Source organism: Anneissia japonica, unplaced genomic scaffold, assembly GCF_011630105.1.
Source record: "Anneissia japonica isolate Jap-2015-1 unplaced genomic scaffold, ASM1163010v1 scaffold284824_len513422_cov204, whole genome shotgun sequence".
Taxonomy (NCBI): Eukaryota; Metazoa; Echinodermata; class Crinoidea; order Comatulida; family Comatulidae; genus Anneissia; species Anneissia japonica.
The window spans coordinates 393,035-418,383 of record NW_022732066.1 but is presented as its reverse complement, the minus strand read 5'-3'; the positions used below and the strand labels follow the sequence as shown (position 1 = coordinate 418,383).

Sequence of the window (25,349 nt, the reverse complement as noted above, 5' to 3'; positions counted from 1 at the left end):
GGTCCCGTACCATACGTAAAATCGAGGTTCTACTGTAATTATTATTATCATTATAACAACAGATCAATGCAAATGATGAAGCTTTACCTTTTGTACGAACTTGTGGTTTTGGAGGTTGTCTGTAAGAATCTTTGCAGGTAGTTAATTTTTCTGTTTCATTTTGTTTCATTGACAGTATCCCAGGGTGACCATCTTTAAAAGGATGACTAGCTGCAGTTGACTGCCTTTCATCTTCAGTTATTGTTTCATAGCCTAAATCTTGACATTGTCTCTACATCATCCAAGAAAATAGCAATCAATCAAATATTTTATGATAAATTGCAGTAAATATAAGAGTAATGTTTATTCATAATTTAATCTCTATTCTATCATGACATGACCATTAATACTACATTTTCGCTTGCTGGATCCCCCAACCGTCATGTATATGAAGAAGCGAATTTGTCAAGACGTTAGATGGGTCTTGTAAGCTACAAGCCTTTTATCGACCCACTATCATCAAGCAAGTATCATGTATCCAGTATTTAAAGTTCTTTAGTATATCTGAGGGAAGCAGGTCAACTCGGCCACAAGTCAACTCGGCCAATAGTCAACTTGGCCACAAGTCAACTCAGCCACAGTAAACACGATCACGGTCAACTCGGCCACATGTCGACTCGGCCACATGTCGACTCGGCCACATGTCGACTCGGCCACATGTCGACTCGGCCACATGTCAACACTGCCACATGTCAACACTGCCACAAATCACAGTTACCGTGCCGTACAATTGTGGGATCCCACAAGTTATTTATAAACAGGTTATGGAATAAAAAATACTTTATTAAAATGAATGAATCCCCTACCTAGCTGGGCCTATCCTCCCCTCTCCTGGCCTAACTTATCTGGCCTAGGGCCAGCTCCTAGCTAGCACTACTAGGCCTAGGCCTAGTAAAGTAGTAGTTAGTAGAGTTGGCCCTAACCTAGGCTAGGCCTACTACCTGCCCTCCTCCTCCTCCTACCTAGGCCTAGCTAGGCTAGCCTAAAGAAGCCCTATCTAGGCCTATTCAATGAAAGAAACTTACTTCCTCTACCCAGTTTTCTAGTAAACATTTGCCATCAGAATTATTAAAAGTCCTACTAGGGTTGAGGGTAGTCATTTTAGTTAGAAACAGAAAACAGATAATTCATATGCACCCTCCTTGTTTAGGCCTAGTGACGCCCCTCACTCAACATGACCTCCTTTTTAATGACTGCGTGTGGTTGCTACAGGGTTGCTATGGATAGCATATCTTAAATATATTAATATTTTTGTATAATTATTGTTTTATATACTTAAAGCAATCCTTTTATAAAATAAAATATAATCAATTGATGTTTGGTAATTTTATGCCTATTTTCTATTTATTAATTTAGAAAATGTGAGAAATGTATGATTTAACAATAGTGTTATGGTTTTCCTGGGCCTAAAACAAAATGACGGCTGCCGCGAAGGTAGTGTAAACATAAACAATTCTTATTTTAAAATGCAAGCAGTTTTATTTATTATTTGGTGTAATCAGTATTCGTTGGGTGTATAAATATTTTGAATAATTTATATCTTATACCGATACTGATAGGCTGCCTAAGGCCTGTGCCTACATGATCTAACTTTAGTGATGAGTCGAGCCGAGTCCTCGCATCGTCGGCCTGGTAGGCCTACAGAGTAGGGGCCTAGGCATAGACCATACAGTCCTAGCCTAGGGAGCCTAGGCGCTATGTTTCCATTGCATGGGGATCCAGGGTGTGTAACCAGCCCTCTGCTGGAAGCTTAGCTATTTAATTTATTATGAGTGTTTCATCAGGGCTGAAAATTAACTTCCAATTAACCATAGTATAGTGTATAGGCTAGGCCTAGTGTGGTCAGCAGGGCCAGTCAGTAAGTAAAAAATGATACTGGCCCTTCCAAAGCAGTGGCGGTTCTAGAATATATTTTTTGGGGGTGTGGCTGAGCTGTCCGACAGAGCGGACTTGAGCTCGTAGGCCTGAGTTGGGGGAAGGGTTTGAGAGGAGGTTCCTCCTCCCAGATGAGATTTTTTTAAAGAATAGGATCCTCTGGATGGCCAGAAATGACAGTCCCAGACTGTGACAGACATGTATTGGCTTGGCATGGCCCTATTTTAATATTTTTTTTTAGTCCGACTGCCGGACGAGATCTGTCCGATGGAGGACTTGACTTGTCCGGTGGGGACTTAAGTCCCTGCTGCCCCTTCACTGGCACCCCCCACTGACTGTTCCAAAGTTATACTGAAATAAGTCTGAAAATACAAAATCAATAAAACCAGCAAGATGACATTGGTTTAATAATTTGATATTTATGACATTATAGTATACTACTACTTAGACTGGGTTCCAGTCCCTAAGCTTTGTCTTAATCAGTGAAAATGCTTAAAAATAAATAGATTTTCCATATTGCTTATTTGCATGGCGTTCCATAGTATACTTTTTCTGGGATTTCTAATTCCTAAAAAGTTTCTCGATATAAGCAGACGTTGGTGGCGCGCTTCGAAAGTCTTTATACCTAGTCGCTCTATGAAAAACCAATAAATTAGAGACTTGTGGCAAGTCTACTACTACTGTAAGTACAATTAATTATACAGAGGTCATCTCGAAGGTCAATGATGTTTGTAAGTCATTAAGACATTGTTGCAACCACCATCTTTTCGCTAAAAAACCAAAAGATTTTTTCACGAAAAAAGATCGCTTTTTCAGAGCGATACCAAAGAAATTTATTATGGAGCTTTCGATTTGTGCGACGACAGAACGCAATTACTCATGCGTGACAATCTAACTGGCGCCCTATGTTCTGTGCATACGTAGATTTGGCCAAATTGCGTTCCAGAATCTACTCGATGAGGTGACCTTAACGTTCTCGCATGCGCAGATGACTTTTAGTGACGTCATTACGTTCTACGTCCTACCGTCGTCGTGCAATCAAAAGCTCCCAATTATCGCCCGACACTAAAAAAGGTGACCTGGTGACCTCAAGCCCTGGTATATTCCAATAATAAAACTATTGATTTTAACTTGTGTGTTTGATAGAATCACATTGTCTTGAGTGGCTAGGCCTATGTCTATTTGGATCAATTTCTCATTTGCTGGCCTTTTCAGTACAAGATACAAAATCTGGATTCAATACTTGCCATTAAATGCTTTTTCAGCGGGCTTAAATTAATACAGATAATGACTGGGCCGGTATTTTAGCAACTTACTGTAACTTCATGTCTAATTATTTATTGTAAGGTCTGGTCCTGCTATGTTACTATTCTTTTTGCAAGTATTCCAGTCGTAATTTGACCTTCATTTAAAAAAAAGATTTCAGACAGACTGCACCACTCACGGAGAGGCGATGCTCTCGCCGAGCAAAATATTTAAAGATAACGTAAAAATTATTGGTTTTTTTATAGTATTTTATTGCAAAAAAGACCAATTAATATATAAATAGGCCTATGCCATTTTCTTTGTAATCCGGAAAAAACATTTGAAAAAAATGTGAGAAAAAAAATTGCAGGGAGTCAGGACACCAAAACGGGAGTTTCCCGGCCGAAATGGGAGTGTTGGCATGTATGCAGCTGTTTTTTTTATTCCTTGTCTCATTATGGTTTGGTAGTATCATTCTCTATCTCAATAACCTGTTGTTTCATTATAGAACCTAAGCTTTAACGATATTATTTTTTTAAAAAGCCTGATTTTATTCAAATCAAACTTAATTTGATTGAAGTTAAAATAAACGTAAACTAAACATGACAGTTATTATTTTCAAAGCTTTACTTGCTTCAAGGCTCGGTAATTTATGTCTTATGTTTATTGTATCAAAATGTAGCTTTTATAAGCCCACTTTTACGCAGCACAGAACATTACACTTAAATATATAAAAACATTTTTTTTTTCATGTTTAGAAAATGTCTCCGGAGAAGGGCAGCTCATGGGCAACCAAATCAAAATCAAGTAAGACCAACAAAATTGAAGTTCTCCGGGAACTTGAGCAGCTATCGCAAAAGTAAGACAAACTGTCACACTTTTGTCATTTTTTCATAGTGGTTATTTTTTTAAGACATTATTCCATGTAAAAATAACCACTGAAGAAATGACACATGGTGTGTCATTGGTTATTTCTTTATAGTGTTTATTTTGAGTCATTTCTTCGTAGTGGTTATTTTTTCATGACCTCACTTACATTTTCAGAAAATGTTCTGATTGGAGGAATGGAATATCTAACAGTCAGCTCATTCACAGAACACTTTTCTAGTTCTGCTGAATAGTACACCATTGCCAGTGGGCATCACCCAGACCCTGTAGACCCTCTGGCTATACATTTTCAAAAGCTCAGTGCTGTCCTACTCTATGAGTACACAACACATACTTTATAGTGTGCCCCAGTATGACATCACCTCCCTCTAACAATTACCTCAAAGCCTGGAATATAATTCCATTGCTTTCATTGCCTCACCCAATCACCACGATTCCAAAAAAAAATAACCACTGCCTTATAATCTATTGTAGAAAGTTCATCATTGTTTCAATTCAATTCAATAAAACTTTATTATCCTACAATGGGGAAACCCATTTGGCCTTGACCGTACAACATGTTAACAACAAAAATAGACAAATATAAAAACAGAATTTCTCAGTTAAAAATCAGTTTGTAGGTTAAAAATAATTGTTACACTAAAACATTATAAAATCTAATTGCAGTAGGAATGAATGACTTTCCATATCTGTTAGTTTTAATTTTACGTTGTAATATATTTACAAAAATTTATTTAAAATCGGATGAGTACGATCAGATAATGTAGAGTTGATTTTCTTTAAAACTAAGTTATTGTACAAAATATCCGGATGAGCTTGCCCAACACAAATAATTCTGGATGCTTGCTTAACAATTCTTGTAAAAAGATGTTGATCCTTGGATCTTAGACTACCAAAGACACAAACTAAACAAAAGGTTAAAATACTTTGAATACTAAATAATGACATTGTATTTTTTCTGTCTCTTCTTTTAATGGTCAGCAGTGGCTCCAGTAATTTACCAACAAGGGGTTTAAACCAAGTGGCCGTATAGCTCCTCAGTCCGAGTCCCTGAATTATTATTATCTGAGATTAATCAGTGGACCTTTCAGTGTTATCCATTGAATTTAATGGTTTTTTTTTCATATTATATAATTAATTTTAAAGTAGTGTGAATATACTTTGTTTTTTTATCTATAAATTATTTTAACACAGAATTACTGCAATGGAGCGTGAAAAATCCACCCACCTTTATAACAAGAGAAGTGACTTTAGGAAGGAATATTGTCCATTAGAGGAAATGGAAATGAAGCTTAACACAGAAAGGAAAGCAGAAAGTAATTTATTCAATTGTTATAATAGTGTTGATACAATACTGACATTATCTTTGAAATTAATACATAAAATTTATGAAACAAATTTTAATAAAATATCTTAAACAGTATAAAATTTTGATCTTTAACGACACTTAATGATATTTGATCTTAAACTAAGACTTTTCTTAATGAATTTTCTATTTGTTGCATTTCTGGTTTTGATATTAAGTCCATTCCAGATTCTACTAAATAAACATCTTTTCTAAAAATAATTGTTTGGCATTGTTGAGCTTTTAGCATAAGCTTGTGTATGTCCATAAAATCTATTTTTAAGGTACTTAGGAATGTTATTGTTTATATTTCTACCCTTGACTATTGCTTTAATTTTAATAATATATACATAATTTTTTTCATTTTTCATACTGTATTCACTTTACCCCTTTTCCCTTACACCATATGTTTCTTCAGTGCATTCACATTTGGACATTGCTCTCAGTTGTAGATGTTATGTTTTACATTATGATTGACCAAATTTAAATTTCCTAATGATAAATGTGGTAATAAAGCTGTTTTAGTCTAAACAATATACAAAGAAAATTAAAAGGCAGCACTCTGAGACTAACTTAGATGTTATTTGTTTAACACAAGCTTTCGCTGGCAGTCAATGCCAGTTTCATCAGGTGTGTGAAGTAAAAAATAGAAAAGCGCTTATGCATACATAATTAGCAATAGTCTCACAATTAGCAGTTGGATTTCCTAATGAAATTCCTGATGCTGACATAATTACTGTCAAAATATTCAATCCCAACACGATGGCGTGCATTCAATACCTTCTTATCTGAGAATGATTAATCAGTGGACATTTCAGAGTATATAATTGTTTGTACACTATATGAGGCATGTCATGGCGAAATAGTTGTCGCACAGGCTAGTATTGAGTAAATGAGCTATAAAAAAAATTAGAGCTCAAAAAATTGCCTAAAAATCCAATTTCAACAGTTTAATGTCTTATTAATCATGTCCCAAAGCATTAGTTCTGGAAGTTGTCAACAAATCTTTTATTTAATTTTATTTAGATAGTTAATTCTATTAAACAACGTATGCACAAATAATTTTGGAAGGCAATTACTTAAAATCAATAACTTAGGCTTGAAATGTCCAATTTGAATGAATGACCCCTCATTTTAAAGATAATAATAATAATTCTGGATTTATATAGCACCTCACGTTGACACAACCTCGAGGCGCTTAACAACAACAGAGAAGAAAAATTAATTAAGTTCAAATGATTGGTTTGATGATTATCTATAAATGTTATTATTACAATGCTTTGGTAAGATCACATACTCAGATATTTGAAAATACCAAATAACTTAAATTTCAATTTTTCATACAACTTAGCCATTTTGCCACAACATGCCTCATATATTAAGACAACAACTTGTTTCTCAAGTAGCATAAAGTAATAGTAAGAAAGTAATATATAGGAGGCAGCATTTATAAATATTAATGACAATGAATTGTTCAGTAGAAAGTTAAAACATCTTTTTTGTTTCACCTTAATCTTTAAGAAACAAAATTAAAACAGCAATTGAATCGAATGAGAGGAGTGGTCGACCGTTTTCAAAAAGAATTACAAAATGTCAAACCAACTCCTGAATGTAAGTATATGAAATAATTTAAATTGCACATTGTTTATTTCAGATATTTGGTTAATTTGTTACTAGTATTTCAGTACTTTAATGAAGAAATTAATAAATAAATAATTAATAATTAAAATAATAAAGGTTTATGTAATGGAAAATATATATATTATAGTAACTGCAGAAATCATGTATAATCTAAATAAATTATTTAAAAATAGATTTTATTTGTTTTCTTAGTTGTTGAAAAACTCAAAGTTATGATGGAAGATGTGGAAAGCCACATTAACACTTTTAAGGAGCATCAAAAAACAATGTAAGCATGACAATTGTTTGTTTTCAAAAACTAAATTTGATTACTGTACTATACATTTATGTAGGTTATTGTACAACTACTGTTAGCTGAGCTCAAACGTTCTGAAATTAAACGGGGGTAAGATGTAAAAAACATCTGGAACACGCTCGCCTATTTTGACCACCAAATTTAGGGTTATAGAACCGTGTATCGCCATTATCGCGACCATTAATCATGTTTTAATGACTCTACCGTCTGGGGGTCGCTGATTGTAAGCGAGGGCAGCTTGCAGAACAGCCTGTCGGCGGGCCCTTCTTCGCCTTCTCATGTGTCGCATAGCCGCAAGATTTGCCTCATTCTTAGCATTTATTCCATCAATATAAACCCGCATCATCGTGGTGATGATGTTGGACGGCAGTAAAATTACCTGCTGTTATGGAACAAACACCATCATAAACAAAATCTCGTCGAACAATGTGAATTAATACAGAATAACAATCGAATATTTAGCGAAGTACAAGTGCGTGAAGCGTGGTTAGAAACGTAAATATTGCGTGGCATGTTGGGATATACTATTGCCTCGCTGACATCAAACGAGTATTTCCGGGGTAAATTTTTACACGGTTAGACAAGATAAGTTTGTGCTCGAATGGGGGACCCCCTGTAGTGTAAAGTTGTGCGTTTACCTGTCATATACACGGAATTTAATAGGCGTGTATGGCTCGAACGCACCCTAAGTTAATGCCCCACAGAATGAATCTTCTCTTTGAACTAAGCATGGTGCTGTTGATTCCAAATGACATTTTCATTTTCTAGGGTTACTGCATACTACTTAAAAAAAGGTTTCCTTCATAGTAACACTAAGTTTGTTTAGGATACATTAGTAGTTTACAGATGGTTACAAATGTATTACAAATATTATGATAACACTGTGCTACATCCATTAATAATAATTGAGCTATAAATACATACATACTGTGATGTTTGCCTGAGCCTGGCATGTGAAGTAACGGAAATGCCATTTTCAAATATGTATGTCATAGCTGCACATAAATAGGCAATTGTGAATTTGACATATACATGGCTATTCAATGTATCGTATCCAATCACAAGATGAGAGGGCTCAGAATGTTAATATTTTCAACAAGCATTGACGTAATGAAACAATACAAATTACTGTTTAATGTCTGTATCAATATTGACTATTATAAGATTAAAAGAGCTATGGGCATTCCGATAGTGTTTGCGTCAGGAGAATAGTACAGTTAAGGATGATGTTTTTTTGCCTTTACCTGATGTGTTATTGTACTGAATTCTCAGTAAGATCCCAAATACCTGCGAAAAAAATCTTGCAAGCGATTTGGGTGGGAATCGAACCCACTAGCTTCAGATAACTAGCCTGGTGTCTTAACCATTAGACCACGAGCTTACCCATGAGTATGGGAATGTGAGTGACATAATATTATTACCGAGCCATCTTTGAATTAAAGCTACGAGGAGCTGATGCGGGATGAAAAGATATGTTGTCAGGAATTGACAGCTCTAGAGAAGAGGTTTGAGTCATGGTCTCAAGTTGCAAGTGCTCCAGTTGTAAAGACAAAAGTCAGTACTACAACTAAAAACCGATCCAGTTCAACTACTAGCAACGCCGCTCAGAACCTTCCGCCAGATGTTATTGCATTTGAGGTTGTTACACTATTTTATGTTTTGATTGCAAGTATTCAATTGGATGTTCTTGAATGCACTTCATTTTTGTTTCTTTATACTCCTATCATTATTATCAGTAGTTAAAGTAAGTAATGATAGTGGTAGATATTACAATAATAGCATAAAATACCATAAGGACATGACATTACGTAACACAATAACATAAAGTAGTACAATATAAAATGACATATCAAGCAGCATACCTTAGCATAACACAAATTGAAAAATGTGGCAAAGACAATCCAAAACAGTTACCGTACTCGTGCGAATAAGCGCCCCGTTTGAATAAGCGCCCCTCGTAACGTGAAAATTCCCTTAAGTGCCCCGTTTGAATAATCGCCCGCTTCTACTTTGAATAAACCCCTCTCAATAATTCAATCCTGTGGATGTTGGCATGATTTGAGGTGTGGAGTGGAATCACATTCTCCTTTAGTCAATATCAAAATGAGGATATTTATCTTGGACAGATGAGAGCTTCCTGGACAGACAGTATATTCCCAACTTTCATCTTCTTACATTTTTCTATAGCCTAGTCTTACTACTTTTCCGACAATTTGCACATAACACATTCTCATCTGAGTTTTCAACAAAACCTGCAAGGCAATGATCATGCCATCCTGCTCTCAATAGGCCGATGGCCAACAAGCTAAGCACCACCACTAATTTCATCTGCTATTCTGTTGTTGTGAAATACTGTACTCACAACATTCTTGTCATGACAAGCCATGCTCTCTGGACGATTATCTTCTCCGCCGCACATTCATTCGTAATTTGCGGTTTCTTGATGTCCTTATATAATCATTTTTCATTCAAAATGTAAATTTAATAAGTTTTCATAACAACCCCTCAATTTTCATCAATTTTCCGTAAACGCCCCCCTCAATTTCCACTCTGTTTTGATAAACGCCCCATTTGCATAAACGCCCCTCAAAAAGTGCAAAAAATATTTTAAGCGCCCGGCCGCTTATTCGCGCGAGTACGGTACTTCTCGTAAAGTGAATGGCATACTCATAATGTTTATTAAATGTTTAAATACAGCATCCCTGCTACTACTGATGATGTTGTGCCATCATAATCAATGAAATGGTCAGTAATAGTATGAAATTCTGTAAATTTGACAGCGATTCCTTCAACAAAATGGTGGCCATCGAGGGGAATGGGACGAATACGATCATCAGACATTTTTGAAAATTCGTGGAAGATATAAGGTAGAAGATAATTAATTTTATGTTTGTGAACAAAGATCTTACTTTGTAGTTTGAAGTTAATAGGTTTAGTGTAGAAGCCGTTTAATTAATCATTTTACAGAACGTATACCTTCATTCTTTTTTTCCTTTTAAAATATAAGAAAGAAAAAGGAAAGAAAAGAATGAAACATAATAAAGAAAAGGAAAGGATATTCAAGAACAAAAGGTGTGAGAAAAAATAGAAAGAAAGAATTAAAACCAAAAGAAAGAAAATGAAAGAAAAGAAAAGAATAGTAAATATGAGAAAGAAAAAGGAATGAAAAGAACGAATTATAAGAAAGAAAAAGGAATGAAAAGAACGAATTATAAGAAAGAAAAAGAAAGGTTATTGAAAGCAACCTAAGAAATGGTAAAAAGAAAGAAAAGGACAAGAAAGAAAGAATCAGGATACGAAAGAAATGATAAGATAAGATAAAATGAGATATATATGAAAAAGCATAAGAAATGAAAAGGAAAGAAAAGAAATAAAGTATGGGTTCTCCTTTTGTTTTGCACAGTTGAAGCTTGTCAAATAGTATGGTAGTCAATGACAACCACTTGTTCTGTCGATTCAGAACGGTTAAGAACTTTATTATTATTATTATTAAAAATTCTTTATCTTGTGATTGTCTGGTGCTTATAGAATGTACTGAATCATGCAACTGAAAATATTTAAGCGCATTAGGTTTGAACTCCTGAGGAACTTTTAATATTACTTGAAATGATAAGTTTCCAAGGCTTACTGGTATGGAAACTTCTGACATATGGAGGAGATTTCTGTCTGAAAGAATGACCATTATTATCGTCAACAATTTTTTTCAAATTTTGTGATTATTTAATATAGGGAAAATCAACATTCATTGATGCAGCTGTAAATGAATTACCAATACGCTCTGTGTCAGATATTACACAACATGAAGGCTGGTACCAACAATATATCACATTCTTGGACAAGAAGAAAGAAGCAATAGAGAAGTGGAGATTACACAAAGAGGTAAACAATAATAATGAATATCTTAATCATAATGATGATAACAAATTATAATGATATCAATTATCTCTGCTCTTTTACTAAAGTTTGAGGTGTTCCCTGTAAATCACAGGATATTCCAAATTACTGAAAGAAAAACTTTAAAAATAACAAGATTCTTATTATTCCAGTACTGTATACTTTATATATCATCATGTATACACTTTTAAGTCTCATATTAATCCAATATACTTTATATATTAACATATTGTTCACTTAGATTATTTATTACATAGTGAGTGCTATTGTATTCTGTCTGTAGGTTAAACGAGATGATTTGTTATCAGTTGTTGAACCTGAGGAAAGTGAAGAGAATGTGAAGAAACAACAATCAAAAATGAAAAAACTGGAAGAAGAACGTAAAGAAAGGCAAAGCAGATTGAATGCCTGGAAGGTAATCAAACAGTCCCATAATATCTACATATTTACATATTGAAATAAACATCTATTAAACTGTTACTATATAAATATCAAATATATATAATTTATATTGTATAATGGCTGCAAATAATTTAGTGTAGTAATTATGTTAATATTATAAATGTTCAGTATACCAGTTCAAATTACATTTCTGTTTTATATGAATGGACAGTGAAGAATTATGATTATTATAACTATTATTATGAATATATATTAAAGTGGTATTATGTAAATATAAAATTTATGTTGTTTGCCTTACAAACAATTTAGACTGGACATGGATTATTAATACCACAGCTCATTTTCATTGTCATTGTAAGATTTATTATTAACACTCTGCCCACCAAACACGGAGATCTCTGTGTTTAGTAACGCAACGCTTGACGGCCAAACATGGAAATCTCTGTGTTTCAGGTTTTTTTACGGAATCTGATAGATGGGGTAATTACCAACATGTACTAACAATTTGAACACTATATTCGGTCTGGACCATAAGTATTTCATTATTTGTTTGTTTTCATTAGTGTAGAGCTGCAGTGATTTACATTCACGAAATCGCGATTATAATATTAGCTTCGTGTGCAAAACTGCGTAAATCTCCAAAAGTGAGTCATTTTCATTTTACTGTTATGGGTCACAGATTATGATTAGAATAAAGTGTTCGGTACCATTGTAAAGCTAAAATATTTGTAGTTTTTGTAGTATTCACTACATGTCGATCTGTCCACATACGCACACTCAACGAGCTTCGGAAAAGTGTTAAAATTTGCTAAAAATTCTGGCGGTGGCTGATACTATTTTTTCAAATCCCTGGCGGGAGTGTTAATGTTATTATTATAATACAGGTTCAAAAAGAATTGGAGAAAGCAATGGAAGAAGAGAAAAAACATGAAGAAGAATTTAAAAGAGAAAAGGAAAGGGAGAGAGAAAGGATGAGACAGGTTTGTTATATGTTTTATTGATGCCGCTCCCTTTGTATTGTGTGTATAAGTTTTATAGTATATAATTCTTCATGAAACTTGGACTTTTGAACATCAAAATGAATATATAATATTTACATTATTTATTGGATACTTTAAGTAAACTAACGATAGTAATGTCATGTCAGATAGACTGAAATGGAAGTAACGAGCAAACTCGACCTAATTGTATTTTTAATGTTACTTATTAAGGGGACTGCAGTCTCACAATGACTTAACTTTCCCTGACCATAATAATGTTAATATTCTGCCTTTATTTTAACTATGCATCTGTCAAATATACAAATGTATTGAAATGGAACAATGTCAATAGGTGTTTTCAAACTAACAGAATTGGATGGGAATTCAATTTTCCATGTGAATAGTTTAATGGATTAAATTTTCTGTTTAATTTGAACTAATGAATATGAGAGCCACAAGATAGATATTATCTTCATTAACGTAATTCTCTTTGTCACTTCCAAAAAACAGTAGCTCTATCAATTTAAAGCTTTATTTATTCACCAAAATATACTTAAAATATACCTTTAAAACTTGTTCAGCTAAAAGAGGTGTTCTTTCACAAGGTTGTGATATTTTAAAACTGTAGTATACAAAAAGATATTAAATATAGATTATACTAACATCATGTATTCAGAAGGCTATATTTCACCACTGTCATTAATGGAGAGGTCAAGTTTTCTACATTTTAACTGGCAATGGATGCAGGGTCAAAATTAAATATTACGTATCAGCTAAAGAGAGAGGGAGACTCATAATAATATTATTATGTACTCCATCAGTACTGAGCTTAAAAATCGATAGTATTTTGTATATTTGAATTGCTCATTAGAGTATTTTATTATCATTTTTGAAAACATGAATGAGAAAATATTTGAGTCACCAATCAATAGACTCACTAAAATTATAATGTCCTATATTCTTTCCATGCAAACTTAGGGATATTTGTAATAAAAAGCTTATATCATTGAGTACTATACTAACAAATTGGTTGAATCTGTTTCACATTGGATTCAAATTTCCAAATGTTTTCCCCCGATTTTACCATATATAAATTCAAGTTTATCTCAGCACAAAAGATTATTTTTTAAACACAAACACAGATGCGCTTTTATTCCAATATTTTATTAATATCTTTTATTGAAGTTTTATTGTAAATAATATTGTATATAGATACTTTATTATTTATAAATGATTTTTAGATCCAAGTAAAAACAAAGGTGGAATCATATATCCAACAAAAGCAAGTAATAGAGGAACAAAGGATTCTAGAAGGAGAAATAGAAAAGGAGAAAAAAGAAGCTGAACGCAGACTATATGCTCAGCAAGAGATCCTCCGATTTCAAGAACGTGACCAAAAAAACTTGAACAAGAAAATTATCAAGGAAAAACAAAAGAAGCTTGCGGCTCAAGAAAAGGAACAGAGGTTACATAGGTTAAAGGAAACAGTGAGTTATATTTTATTGATTTTAGTAATGATAATAATTTATGAATAAGATGGGAGATGATGATGCAATGAAAACAATAGTGATGGCAATGGTGGGGTTTCTGGCATGAAAATGATTATTAATGATGTTAATAAATAATAACAAATAATGAAAATATAACATTGAAAATGTTTCAAGCGCATTCAAGTGTATTCATTCAAGCATAACATTACTTACATCCATTCATGAGTGATTAAACACATTCCGGCGACCAGTATAACATCTTTTCTGGTTATTCAACTTTTAGAAAAGGTGCTTAGCACATGAAACATTGGGTGCTGTAAATTTATTTCTAGCCCTGTACAGGGGTGGCGCCAGAAGGGGGGCTGGGGGCTATAGCCACCCACCTGTCGGGGAAGCATAGCCCCCCGTCAGGGAAGACGATAAATTTTGTCGGGGAACAAACAAATAAAAAAAAATATTTACAAGTAATATTCGTTTAGCCACCATATCGTTTGTGTTAACTTTTCATCACAACAACAACCACAATAACAATAATAATAATAATAATAACAATAATAATAATAATAATAATAATAATAATAATAATAATAATAATAATTCAATGAGACTAATTAAAAATAATTTGCGTTCTGTTATGACAAATGCTCATTTAAATAGCCTCATGATGGTTGGAATACATCGTGATAGGTGAAGCAACCTCGACCATGACAACGTGGTTGACAGATTTCATGCAAAATTTCCAAAATATAGAATTTCACTTTCAAGAATGAGGATTTGAAAATAAATTAGAGGGTTACATTGCATACTCTTTGTTTCTTGCTTTATTCAAAATGTTTTGGTTTTGGAAGCTGGTGTCAACATTAGAAAGCATAGCCTACATGAAGTCATATTATAGCAACTCGATGCCTATCAAATAAGTAATAAAAATTCGCCATAATTCATCAAATATCCGTAGCTTCCATGGGGCGAAACCCCCTGGACCCCCACCGGGGGTCCTAGGCGGCCCCCCTGGCCCCCAGCCAAGTGAGACTTGATTCGCTCCACTAGCCCCCCCGTCGGGGCCTTTAGCCTCCCGTCAGGCAGGTCCTGGCGCCACCCCTGGCCCTGTACTGTTTTAACATTAATGAAATGTTATCAAATATTGTAAATAATTGTAAGTTTCCCTCATAAAAAACTAATAATAATAAGGAAAATAATATAGATAAATAAACAGTCCTCTTTAGCACGTGTTTGACTTGTTTAAGGCCCAATAAAAAAAATTATTAGTTTATCACCCCCGCATGTCTTCTATGGTACTGGAAAAAAAAAATTGTTTTGAAAAAAAAAAAAATTTTTTTTTTAAAATTTTATTTATTTATTTTTTTCATTTATTTTATTAAATAGTTAGTAGATATTGTTTGCATTATCTAAATCATGTTTTACTTTGAATTAATGCACCAACAAACAACCCAACAAGGGTAATATTTGGCTTTAGCAAAATAAAAAAATTTTAAAAAAAGCCTCCCTCTCTCATCACTTTTCCTGCCCAGATAGGGTGATAAACTAATAATATTTTGTATAGGGCCTTACTCAATAGTATAATAATTCCCAAATGTACTTTGCAATTCTAATATTTCCCGTGGTTGAAAGAGTGTTTATGTGCAATGAATCCGTACTTGAACGTTTTCTTGATTTAGACAAATGTACTATTTGTTGTCGTTCTGCTTTCTAGATGATGTTTTAAATGTACCAATTACACAGTCAAACAAGCACTCCTGTTTACCATCACTTTGTGTTATAACATATATGCTTAAAAAAAGTATCATCACTACAGTAAGTGTAACATATATGCTGTAAAAAAGTATCGCATTGCGCTGAATAAAAAAAGTGTGTAATTAAGTTAATTTCTGCCTGCCGTCAACAAAAAAGAGACTACTGACCAAACATTTGCATAGCCTTGAGTTAAGCAATTTCTGAAGTGGATATGTGTGCTATATAAATCGTATTTATTACTATTAATATTACTTTAACTGCTTCCATTCCATTACAGACTTCCTACACCACCCCTTTCTCATTTGTACGCATCGCTTGATGATTTCACAACCATTGCATAACAATCATGCAAGTAAAATATGTCTTATTGTTATTTCCTTTAATATCTTATCGTACTAGCTATATCACTTTTGGTGTTGAGCACTGACTTCCAAAAAATTAATATATATATAAAACAATAGAAATAATTATTTTATTTATAAAAATTTTTTTTTATTTTACTGGATTTATATAGCACACATATCCAGAAATCTGCTCAAGGCTCTTTTTCCCTGGTCGCTGGATACAGAATCAATCATACACAACACGCAACCTCCTCCACTCCCTGGGGAGTATTGCTAGTTATGCGTGTAATCAGCACTACTAATTTCAGTGTAAAGAGAGGCAAATGCAGATAAAATGTCTTCCCCAAGGACACAAGCAGTCCAACGAGCATCAGTCTCAAACCCCCAATCTTCCAATTACTGTAATAATAAATATTATAATAATAATAATGGAAATAATAATATAAATTTATAGATATAATTTCTCTTGTTGATAGAAAGTACTGTTTTATGTCATTAATGTACTTATATTTTTATACATAGTATATTCAATATTATATTTAATATCATATATACCACAATTCAACAGTGGTTTTAAGTACTGCTTTCCAAAAATTAAGATTATTTCTATATAATAATAATAATAATAATATTAATAAATAATGGTAATATAGTAATAATATCTATAATTATTAATAATAATAATTGTAATAATATATATAAATTTATTGATATTTTTTGTTGATAGAAAGTACTATTTTTACAATTTGTTATATATAGTATAGTTATTATTATATTCATTATATATTTATAGCTATTATTATTAAGATAATATTAGGTATTATTGTTTATCATTGTTGCTAAATTGTTCATTACTATGAGCTCAAGGAAGCCAGATTTTCAATAAAATAGGCACAGTTATGTCTGTCACATTGGGCATTGTTTACAGCTACTTGACTACCTGTATTATTTACTTAATATTTACTCTGCATTTAACATGACAACAGTACTTTCAGTTGTGAAGCACTGATCTAGTGGATCACATGAACAAGAAAAAAATATAGCTACTACTTTCTCACTTTTACCAAGTAGACACACTGAAAGCAAATAACAGAAGTACTAGCCAGATTTGCTTACATTTAGTAAAATAAAGGAAATTAAAAAAAAAAAAAAAAAAAAAACTTGGTGAGGCAGGGAAAATGGATGCGAAAAGGGATTAGAAACTAGTAATGTTTTTTAATTTGGCCTAAAATATAGACACATAAACCTGAATATAAACAAAGAATCAATTTAATTTTTATAAAGGCAAGGCTCTTCATTCATTTCATGATATTCGAACATGTGATCAGTTTGACAAAAAGAGACTTGCATAATACAAAATCAATGTCTGAGTGTCATTAATAATAAATATTACCAGGCTATGGTTACAGCTCAGCTGGGTTGACTTGAGATCCACCAGTCTGGCTTGTAGCCCCGTTCATATCCAACTATGGCGAGATAATTTTAGTGGATGAGCTAGATGATCTCGCCATAAGTTTGAGTATGACCGCTCAAGTAATGCGAGATGAAGGCCACAACTCGACTAAGCCCGTCGAGTAAATTTATGTCGACTAACTTCTTAATCCAGCCTAAAGCCAGTAAACAATTAAACAGCGGGTGGCCACAGGTCACGAATACACCAATCAAATTTAAGCAAAGTGACCTTCCATGCTTGCTGGTTAGTGCATTTTTTAGTTACTGTCATAAACACCATTCAGAATTGACGCAGTCTCCCTGATCTGTGTACTTTAATTTCAACAAGTCTTATTTTGCAAATGATGGCCGAAAAGTCATTAAATAAACGCCATTTCTTGACGTATGCGCAGGAATATTTAATAGACATCTGGAGGGAGCCAGAAATCGCCGAAAAAGTTGAAGATAAATTGTATCGTCAGAAGGCTGGTGTCCACGAAAGGATAGCAGAGAGAATGCGGGACTTAGGCCACAATAGCATAACATCGGCAATTGTTGTGACAAAGTTGAAAAATCTAAGAGCAAACCACAAGGCTATGAGAGACGTTTTTATTCGTGGGACGGGCAAGGGGTCGGCCAATGTAATAAGGGATGACCCGAAATCGGCTTGCCCACACTACCACGCACTAAACGAAATACTTGGGGGAAAACCCAGTGTAAACCCTCCAGCTGGACTCCTCGGCCAGTATAATCAACCGCCGAGACCTAGGCCTAGCTTACGCCTATAGTCTCGATCTAGCATAAACTAGTCGCGCGAAAATCAACAGTAATTACCCACCATGCGATTGTACTTCCAGTCTAATGATGTGTTTTTCGAATTTCTGGTAGTCAAAATATCTCGCTCTAAACCTTAACGTCGAACGCGATTAGCGGATTTAATCCAATTAACTTGGCAAGTAGATCAGCTACTTCATCTGGCTATAATCCCATATGAACCTAGCTTGTGGTGATTGACCTGAGTTGACCTAACTCAGTCAGTAGAAGTCCTTGAGCAAAACATTGTGCCATCACCTGTGGTCACAGGGTCATATGCATCAGTGTTTATAATGGAAGCAGGCTGGTTGCTCCCCAGACAATTTCCCCCTCCCTGAACACTTCCCACTACATTCCCCTCCCCCTGACATTGTCTTTAAATTATTATCCGTACTGAATAAAAAAGGTTATTACATTTGCTCTTTATAGTTTTATTAAATTTTTTATTATTCTTATTGTTACTATTATCATTAAATTATTATCCATACAGAATAAACAAGGTTATTACATTTGCTCTTTATAGTTATTAAATTTTTAATGTTATTGTTGTTGTTACTATTGTTATTTCTATTGTTATTATTATCATTATATTATAGCGTTATTGAAGACATGGATTATAATAATTATACAAACATTAAAAAAATACCGGGGGAAATGTCTGGGTGGCAACCAGCCTAGAACATTCTGTGGTGAGGCAATTGTTCATGGAAAGATCGAAAATAGAATAGTGTGAATCCAATAACAAAACTTGGGAAAAAAGTACTACCAAAAATCAACATCTGCTTCCCCACCTATGTGAACCACATGCAAACTGTGTAATTTTACCCTCACAGATCAAAATGGCTAATGTAGATGGACAGTTTGTTGTTTAAAATTTATAAGGTACAATCAAACAAATGAGGCATGTTGTGGCAAAATGGTTAAGTTGTCGCACAGTCCAGTATTGACTAAATGAGCTATAAAATATGGGAGCTCAAAAAATTGCTAAAAAACCCAAATTTGTTTTTCACTCTATATCAACAGTTTAATGTCTCATTAATCATATCCCAAAGTATTAGTTCTGAAAGCGGTTTAACAAATTGTTTATTTAACGTTATTTTTCATAGTTCGTTCTATTAAACAGTGTATGCACAAATAACTTTGAAAGGCAATTACTCAAAATCCTGTTTATCTTGACTATGAGTACTGTACTTTCACTTTCCAATAACTTAGGCTTGAAATGTTCAATTTGAATGAATGACCTCTCATTTTAAAGATCACATACTCAGGTATCTGAAAATACCAATAACTTGAATTTCAATTTTTGCTACAACTTAGCCATTTTGCCACAACATGCCTCAAATACAACATGGTTTTATTTCAGTAAAGCTGTGATTTCTACTTTTCTTGTTGTTGGATGATTGGGACTACCCTTTCACTCTGCATCGGGAGGTAGTCGCTATCGTCCAACAATGACAAAAGTAGAATTCAGTACTGCATGTAGTATTTGTATCATTGTTGTAAGCTCAGCATACAGTATTGACATTTTTGCACTTTGTGATATCAGCTACCTTACAATGAATTGTGATGTTCGCAGGTTGCAGTTAATGTCGATAGGGACCCTACACGCCTGTACCGCATGACAAAGGGATGGGAAGAACGAACCAAGGAACCTCGTCCTACAGGCAACTCACGTGTTCTACACATACCCCACAGGTTAGTAAAAATTTGTGTTGAAATCTTGAAATAAAGTCAGGATAATTTTAGTTCCTTTTCCCATAATAAAGTGATAACAGAAGTAGTCTAAACACAGACACTCATATACGTTGATTCAAGATTATTTATCGTCCAAAAAAATAGAAATTTTGTTCATAAACATTCTTGTCATAAGATGAAAATCTTGTCATAAAATTCCAAAGAGCTGTGGAAGTTATCACATTCCCTTTTTTTGTTATTATTTTTTTCATGCAACATGAAAATGCTGGATTAATCTCAGGTATATATGGATCGAATTATCAAACCTAGGAAAACTGAAATTTTCAATAAATCAAGAAAAATTTTTTGCATACCACATTTTCTGAACTTCTAAATAAAATTTAATTTTTTTTTGGTTGCATAAATAGGAGTATTTTTGGTGTAAAACATACCAATGATAACCCACTAAGTCTAAAGATTTGTTTCCAGTGGGGTCCTTCTGGTTGTGAATTGAGCAGTGTACTGGGAGACAATCCCCTACTCTTGATTATTATCAGGATTTTTTCCTTATTTTTGAATTTTATTTTATATTTCTGACCTTATGTTTGATTTAATTAAAAGAAAATTTATTTATTTATTTATTAAAAATTTGACAAAACTGTCCAAGAGGAAACAATATGCTGAGGGCCTCTTGAGTTGAAAGCTGAAATTATAAAGAACACGAATGTTCTAAAACTTTATTAATTTTGATAAGAATTAAATTAAGTGCAATTTTGGTGTTAAACATCAACTTAGATCTTCAGATTTTGCTAAACATGCTGGATTGTATTAATTACAATACTCAAGGGAAGTGTAAACACATAGTAACACAAGTGCTAACATTACATTATGAATAAAACCATAGTGCAAAGACTTTGCTCTATGATACACTAATGATAAATTAATGATAAAGATGGCCTTCATACATTATCAGCATGGTTGGTTGAAAACAAAATTGAGGAAATATGTATTACTACTATATACTGTAACAATATACTTTTTTTTTTATAAGAACCAGTAAAATTTTGCCCAGATTCACTGTTCTTATTTTTTTGCCCGTTTCAGGCTCAAAATGTTCTTTTGTGTTCTGTTATTTTTATACACTTTTCAAACATAGGAAATTATTGCTGTACGTACAGCAGTATATTACTGTACTGCATTATGGAGGGTATTATATGTTATGTTCTAAACTTGCAATTGAGTGTTTAAGTAAGAACCACTTCTCTTGGTGGTTTATGGTGAACAACTCCACTTACGGAATGTCTCTTAAGGCCAACTCAGACAGCGTCGAACGATGCAGCCCGACGTGATTCATCGTCGGTGAGAGTCTTGAGCAGTCATGATAAAAATATTAAACATGTTTAATATTCTACGACACGACTGCCCCCGACGCACACCATCGCGTCTGCGTTTAACTCACAAAGACCCGATGCGACAACAAATCACGTTGAACTGTGTCGTATGACGCTGTCTGAGTTGGCCTTTAGAAAACATAATAAATTTATTGAGCCCGTGCTAAAGTTAATCGTTATCGCAATAGTGCAATTCCATATCTTACTAGAGTTTTAAATAATTTGCGGAATACTACATACACACAGTACTAAATTAGAAATACAGACCTTCTGTGAGTAGTTCTATTCACCAGTGTACGATTTTGCTGCTGAATAATGTTTTTATTTTTATCATCTCCTTTAATCTATGTGCAATTTTTTATACTGGTTCTACTGTTTTTGAAATTTGTAGTTTTTTAATAATTGTAATATTTTTTATATACCTCTTTCTTTTTCAAAATTTGTATGATATTTATCTCCCTCATTTTTATTCTTTATTAATATTTTGTTAATCTCTGAATTTGTCCTTTTGTATGATTGTCTTTTTATATGATTGTCTTTTTTGTAATTATGCTCTATGTAAATCCCAAGCAATTCGGTTTTGAATGTGATTTGTAGATATTTTGAAATAAATAAAAAAAGAAAAAAATTAGGCCTACATAGTCACACCTACTGCAAATGAGATACAGATAAGATTTTTTGGTTTTTTATTTATTTTTTTAACGTAAAAACCTCATTTGACATTTTATCTCAGCCTTAATTTGTTCTTATTTTGTTCTTAATTTTTAAGCAATTTCAGCCTCAGTGTTATTATAAAATGTGTTCTTATAAAAAAAAAAGTGTATTAAGACCACTTTTGGAACTGGGGTTGCCATGAGCTTCAGTAGTTTTGATCTAATAACGTTAAAAAACATTTGTGAATTTGAGACCACTGAAAACTGAGTGGTCTTAACTGATGGTGTTCTTTAATTGCAGGGAAACCTGTATTATCTAAGCACTACTCAAGCAGTGTCTTTTACACAGTAATCCAATAAGATATACTTTTAAAAAACTCATCGGAACTTGGTCTACTGTATATATAATTTAATGTGGGTTAACTTATATAAAATTATTGCTAAATGATTCTAAATTTTGTCGTCATCATTTTTTTAAAACTAAATTTGTGTATTACGAGTGTTTGAGTTCAATTTTTTGCATGTTTTCTGTGCATAGGTGACACACACTAACACAGCACTGGGCCTAGTATACCTTGGTTATACATGAGACAGTTGTCTCAGGTCATATCAAGCACAATTTGTTTGTACATTTTACCCAAAGCTATTTAAAGTATGACAGGCAGAATGTGGCCATGATAGGACGTAGGCCTCTAAAATAACGATCCAATTGTTTGGCCCTTTATGAAAAGCCAACGACATATTAATAAACTGATTTTTTGCATTCGTTGAGAATATTGATCAAAACATCATGTCAAAGATGACAATATGCATTGTCACCTGTAAGATTTGATGTTTAGTAAATTATATTAACATATTATAATCGACGTGTGGTCTTCGTAGCTGTCAGTTTCAGGTTTCAACTTACTAGACTGTTGGATTTGTTTGATCAAATGATCCTCTAAAGATAATAATAATTTCAACTTAATTCAAAAACCTCATTCACTTAAGTATCAACAGATCAATATGCTGTACATCACAAAACACATCTTTTTGTCATGTAACATTGTGACCAAGTTTGACAAATTTTTATTTAAAACTATGGGCTGTAGACAAATAAATAAAATAAAATAATTTTTTGTCTATTTTGACCTTTGACCCTGAACCTTCAAAATTTAATCAGCTTTAGATCTTAAGTAAAGGAACATTGTGGCCAAGGTTGACGAATTTCTGATAAAAACAATGGGCTGTAGGCTGTTCACAACAAATATGCCGACAGACAAATAAATAAACATGAGGCAAAAACATAACTTCCTGACAACTTAGTTGGTGAAGGTAACAAGGTCTTTGGTCATGGAAAATTGTGAAATATGGGCTGTAGACAAATTTAAAAAAAAATAGTTTTTGTTGATTGTGACCTTGACCTTTGAACCTTCAAAATTTAATCAGCTCTAAAGGAACATTGTGGCCATAGACTAGAAAAAAAATCAGGAAAAAATGAGTTAGAGGGCTCAGTAGAATGTTAGAAGCAATCCACATAGTAGCCAGCTATCCCAATTAATCCCTTCTGCTCACCCTAAGCCCTGTTGACACTTGATTTTATGCCTTGTATACAAATGGTGGCCATTTTTCCAAATGGCTGCCAAATTTATCTAAAATGTGCATAAAATTGGAACTAAATAAGCTACAGATATTATGATTTTGGTGTCTAGACTCATAATTTCTAGACAGGCAACAAACTAGACATATAAAAACTACTGTCACTCAAGCCAGAACATAATTAAAAAATAGGTGTTTATTTGTTTTAAAATAATCGCAAAATATACTTAAAATGTACATAAAATAGGAACTAGTATAAGCTACTAGTACAGTTTTCTATGTAATCCAGATAGATTTTTGTGCAAAAATAGATTTTATTGACTAATTTTATCATTTTTACTGCGCTGAATTCAAACAAGTTAGGTGCCATTTTTGTCCCAACGTCATCGGCCGCCATTTTGAATTTCAAGATGGCTGACGCACCACATAAAACATGGTCATGATTGGTGTCAATGGAAAGGGAATTATACACTGATCATTTATTGTCATACACCTAAACAACATAATAGGCCTACATATTTACAGCGATATAGACCAATATATAAAGTCACATGACACAAAAAAAGTTGTCGTGTTTGGTATCATGTAAAAGCTCTGCCAATGACGAGTTATGTTTTCTGGTATATACTGTACATATGAGGCATGTTGTGGCAAAATGGCTAAGTTGTAGCAAAAATGAAATTCAAGTTATTGGTGTTTTCAGATACCCGAGTATGTGATCTTTAAAATGAGGGGTCATTCATTGAAATTGGACATTTCAAGCCTAAGTTATTTGAAAATGAAAGTACAGCACTCTTAGATGATTTTGAGTAATTGCCTTTCAAAGTTATTTGTGCATACATTGTTTAATAGAATTAACCATCAAAATAACATAAAATAAACGATTTGTTGACCACTTTCAGAACTAATACTTTGGGACATGATTAACAAGACATTAAGATGTTGATTTGTAGTGAAAAACACATTTGGATTTTTTGGCAATTTTTTGAGCTCCGATATTTTAAAGCTCACTTACTCAATACTGGCCTGTGCGACAACTTAACCATTTCGGCACGACATGCCACATATCAGAAACTGTGTAGTTTTTCATATATTGTCCTGTAAATCTAATTATGGCATACTGTATAAAAAAAAAATAAACAGGACCCAGTTGCCTAATGTTCGTGAGCTCGGGGTGGAGGGGGTGGGTCCTTTTAATTCTAACTAATGGTAACTTTTTCTATAATTATCAAAAAAAAAAAACAAATAGAACAAAATCCCACAAACACACTCTTTGGCTGATTTATTAGAAGGGGTCAGTCCAAATACAACCCATCATTTTATGGAGGTTTGACCACATATGTACACCTGTGTGCTTTCTGGGGAAATGCTTAGAGACAGACAAAAATTTACTTCCGCCATAATATATTGTTCAGTAAGCCTACGATTTCTGGATCACTTTTTTAGGCCTATAATGTACTGTATACATTATTTTAATCGATTTCAACATGCTGTGTATGATATTAATTAATAGGCCTACTATGATGGATAACCATTTATTTTATTCCTTATTTATTGACAGGCGGATTTTAAGGTAATAATAATAATAGTGTAGTTTTATATAGCACACAAATCCATCT

The 25,349-nt window shown here is 33.3% G+C and overlaps 2 protein-coding genes across 4 annotated transcripts in view; one reads left to right on the top strand and one right to left on the bottom strand.

Annotated features, from left to right (window-relative positions):
• Positions 1-1,248, bottom strand: part of LOC117115559 (sperm-associated antigen 8-like) — a 5,821-nt gene extending 4,573 nt beyond the window's left edge. Inside the window, exons 1-2 of the mRNA XM_033259409.1 lie at positions 1,065-1,248; positions 88-271 (exon numbers count right to left, since the gene is read on the bottom strand). Coding sequence (XP_033115300.1) covers positions 88-271; positions 1,065-1,139 — 259 coding nt within the window. The 5' untranslated portion in view covers positions 1,140-1,248. The remainder of the gene's footprint in view (positions 1-87; positions 272-1,064) is intronic.
• Positions 1,249-1,427: 179 nt separating this feature from the next.
• The window catches only part of LOC117115557 (coiled-coil domain-containing protein 112-like), a 36,054-nt gene continuing 12,132 nt past the window's right edge, over positions 1,428-25,349 (top strand). Inside the window, exons 1-12 of one of the 3 annotated variants that reach the window (XM_033259404.1) lie at positions 1,428-1,473; positions 3,918-4,018; positions 5,242-5,363; positions 6,914-7,003; positions 7,226-7,301; positions 8,771-8,966; positions 10,109-10,195; positions 11,058-11,207; positions 11,506-11,637; positions 12,509-12,604; positions 13,846-14,091; positions 20,011-20,129. In XM_033259404.1, coding sequence (XP_033115295.1) covers positions 1,456-1,473; positions 3,918-4,018; positions 5,242-5,363; positions 6,914-7,003; positions 7,226-7,301; positions 8,771-8,966; positions 10,109-10,195; positions 11,058-11,207; positions 11,506-11,637; positions 12,509-12,604; positions 13,846-14,091; positions 20,011-20,129 — 1,433 coding nt within the window. In that variant the 5' untranslated portion in view covers positions 1,428-1,455. Of the gene's footprint in view, positions 1,474-1,730; positions 1,763-1,876; positions 1,898-3,917; positions 4,019-5,241; positions 5,364-6,913; positions 7,004-7,225; positions 7,302-8,770; positions 8,967-10,108; positions 10,196-11,057; positions 11,208-11,505; positions 11,638-12,508; positions 12,605-13,845; positions 14,092-20,010; positions 20,130-25,349 lie in introns of those variants that run through there. The other 2 variants (XM_033259405.1, XM_033259406.1) reach the window with 2 other exon arrangements.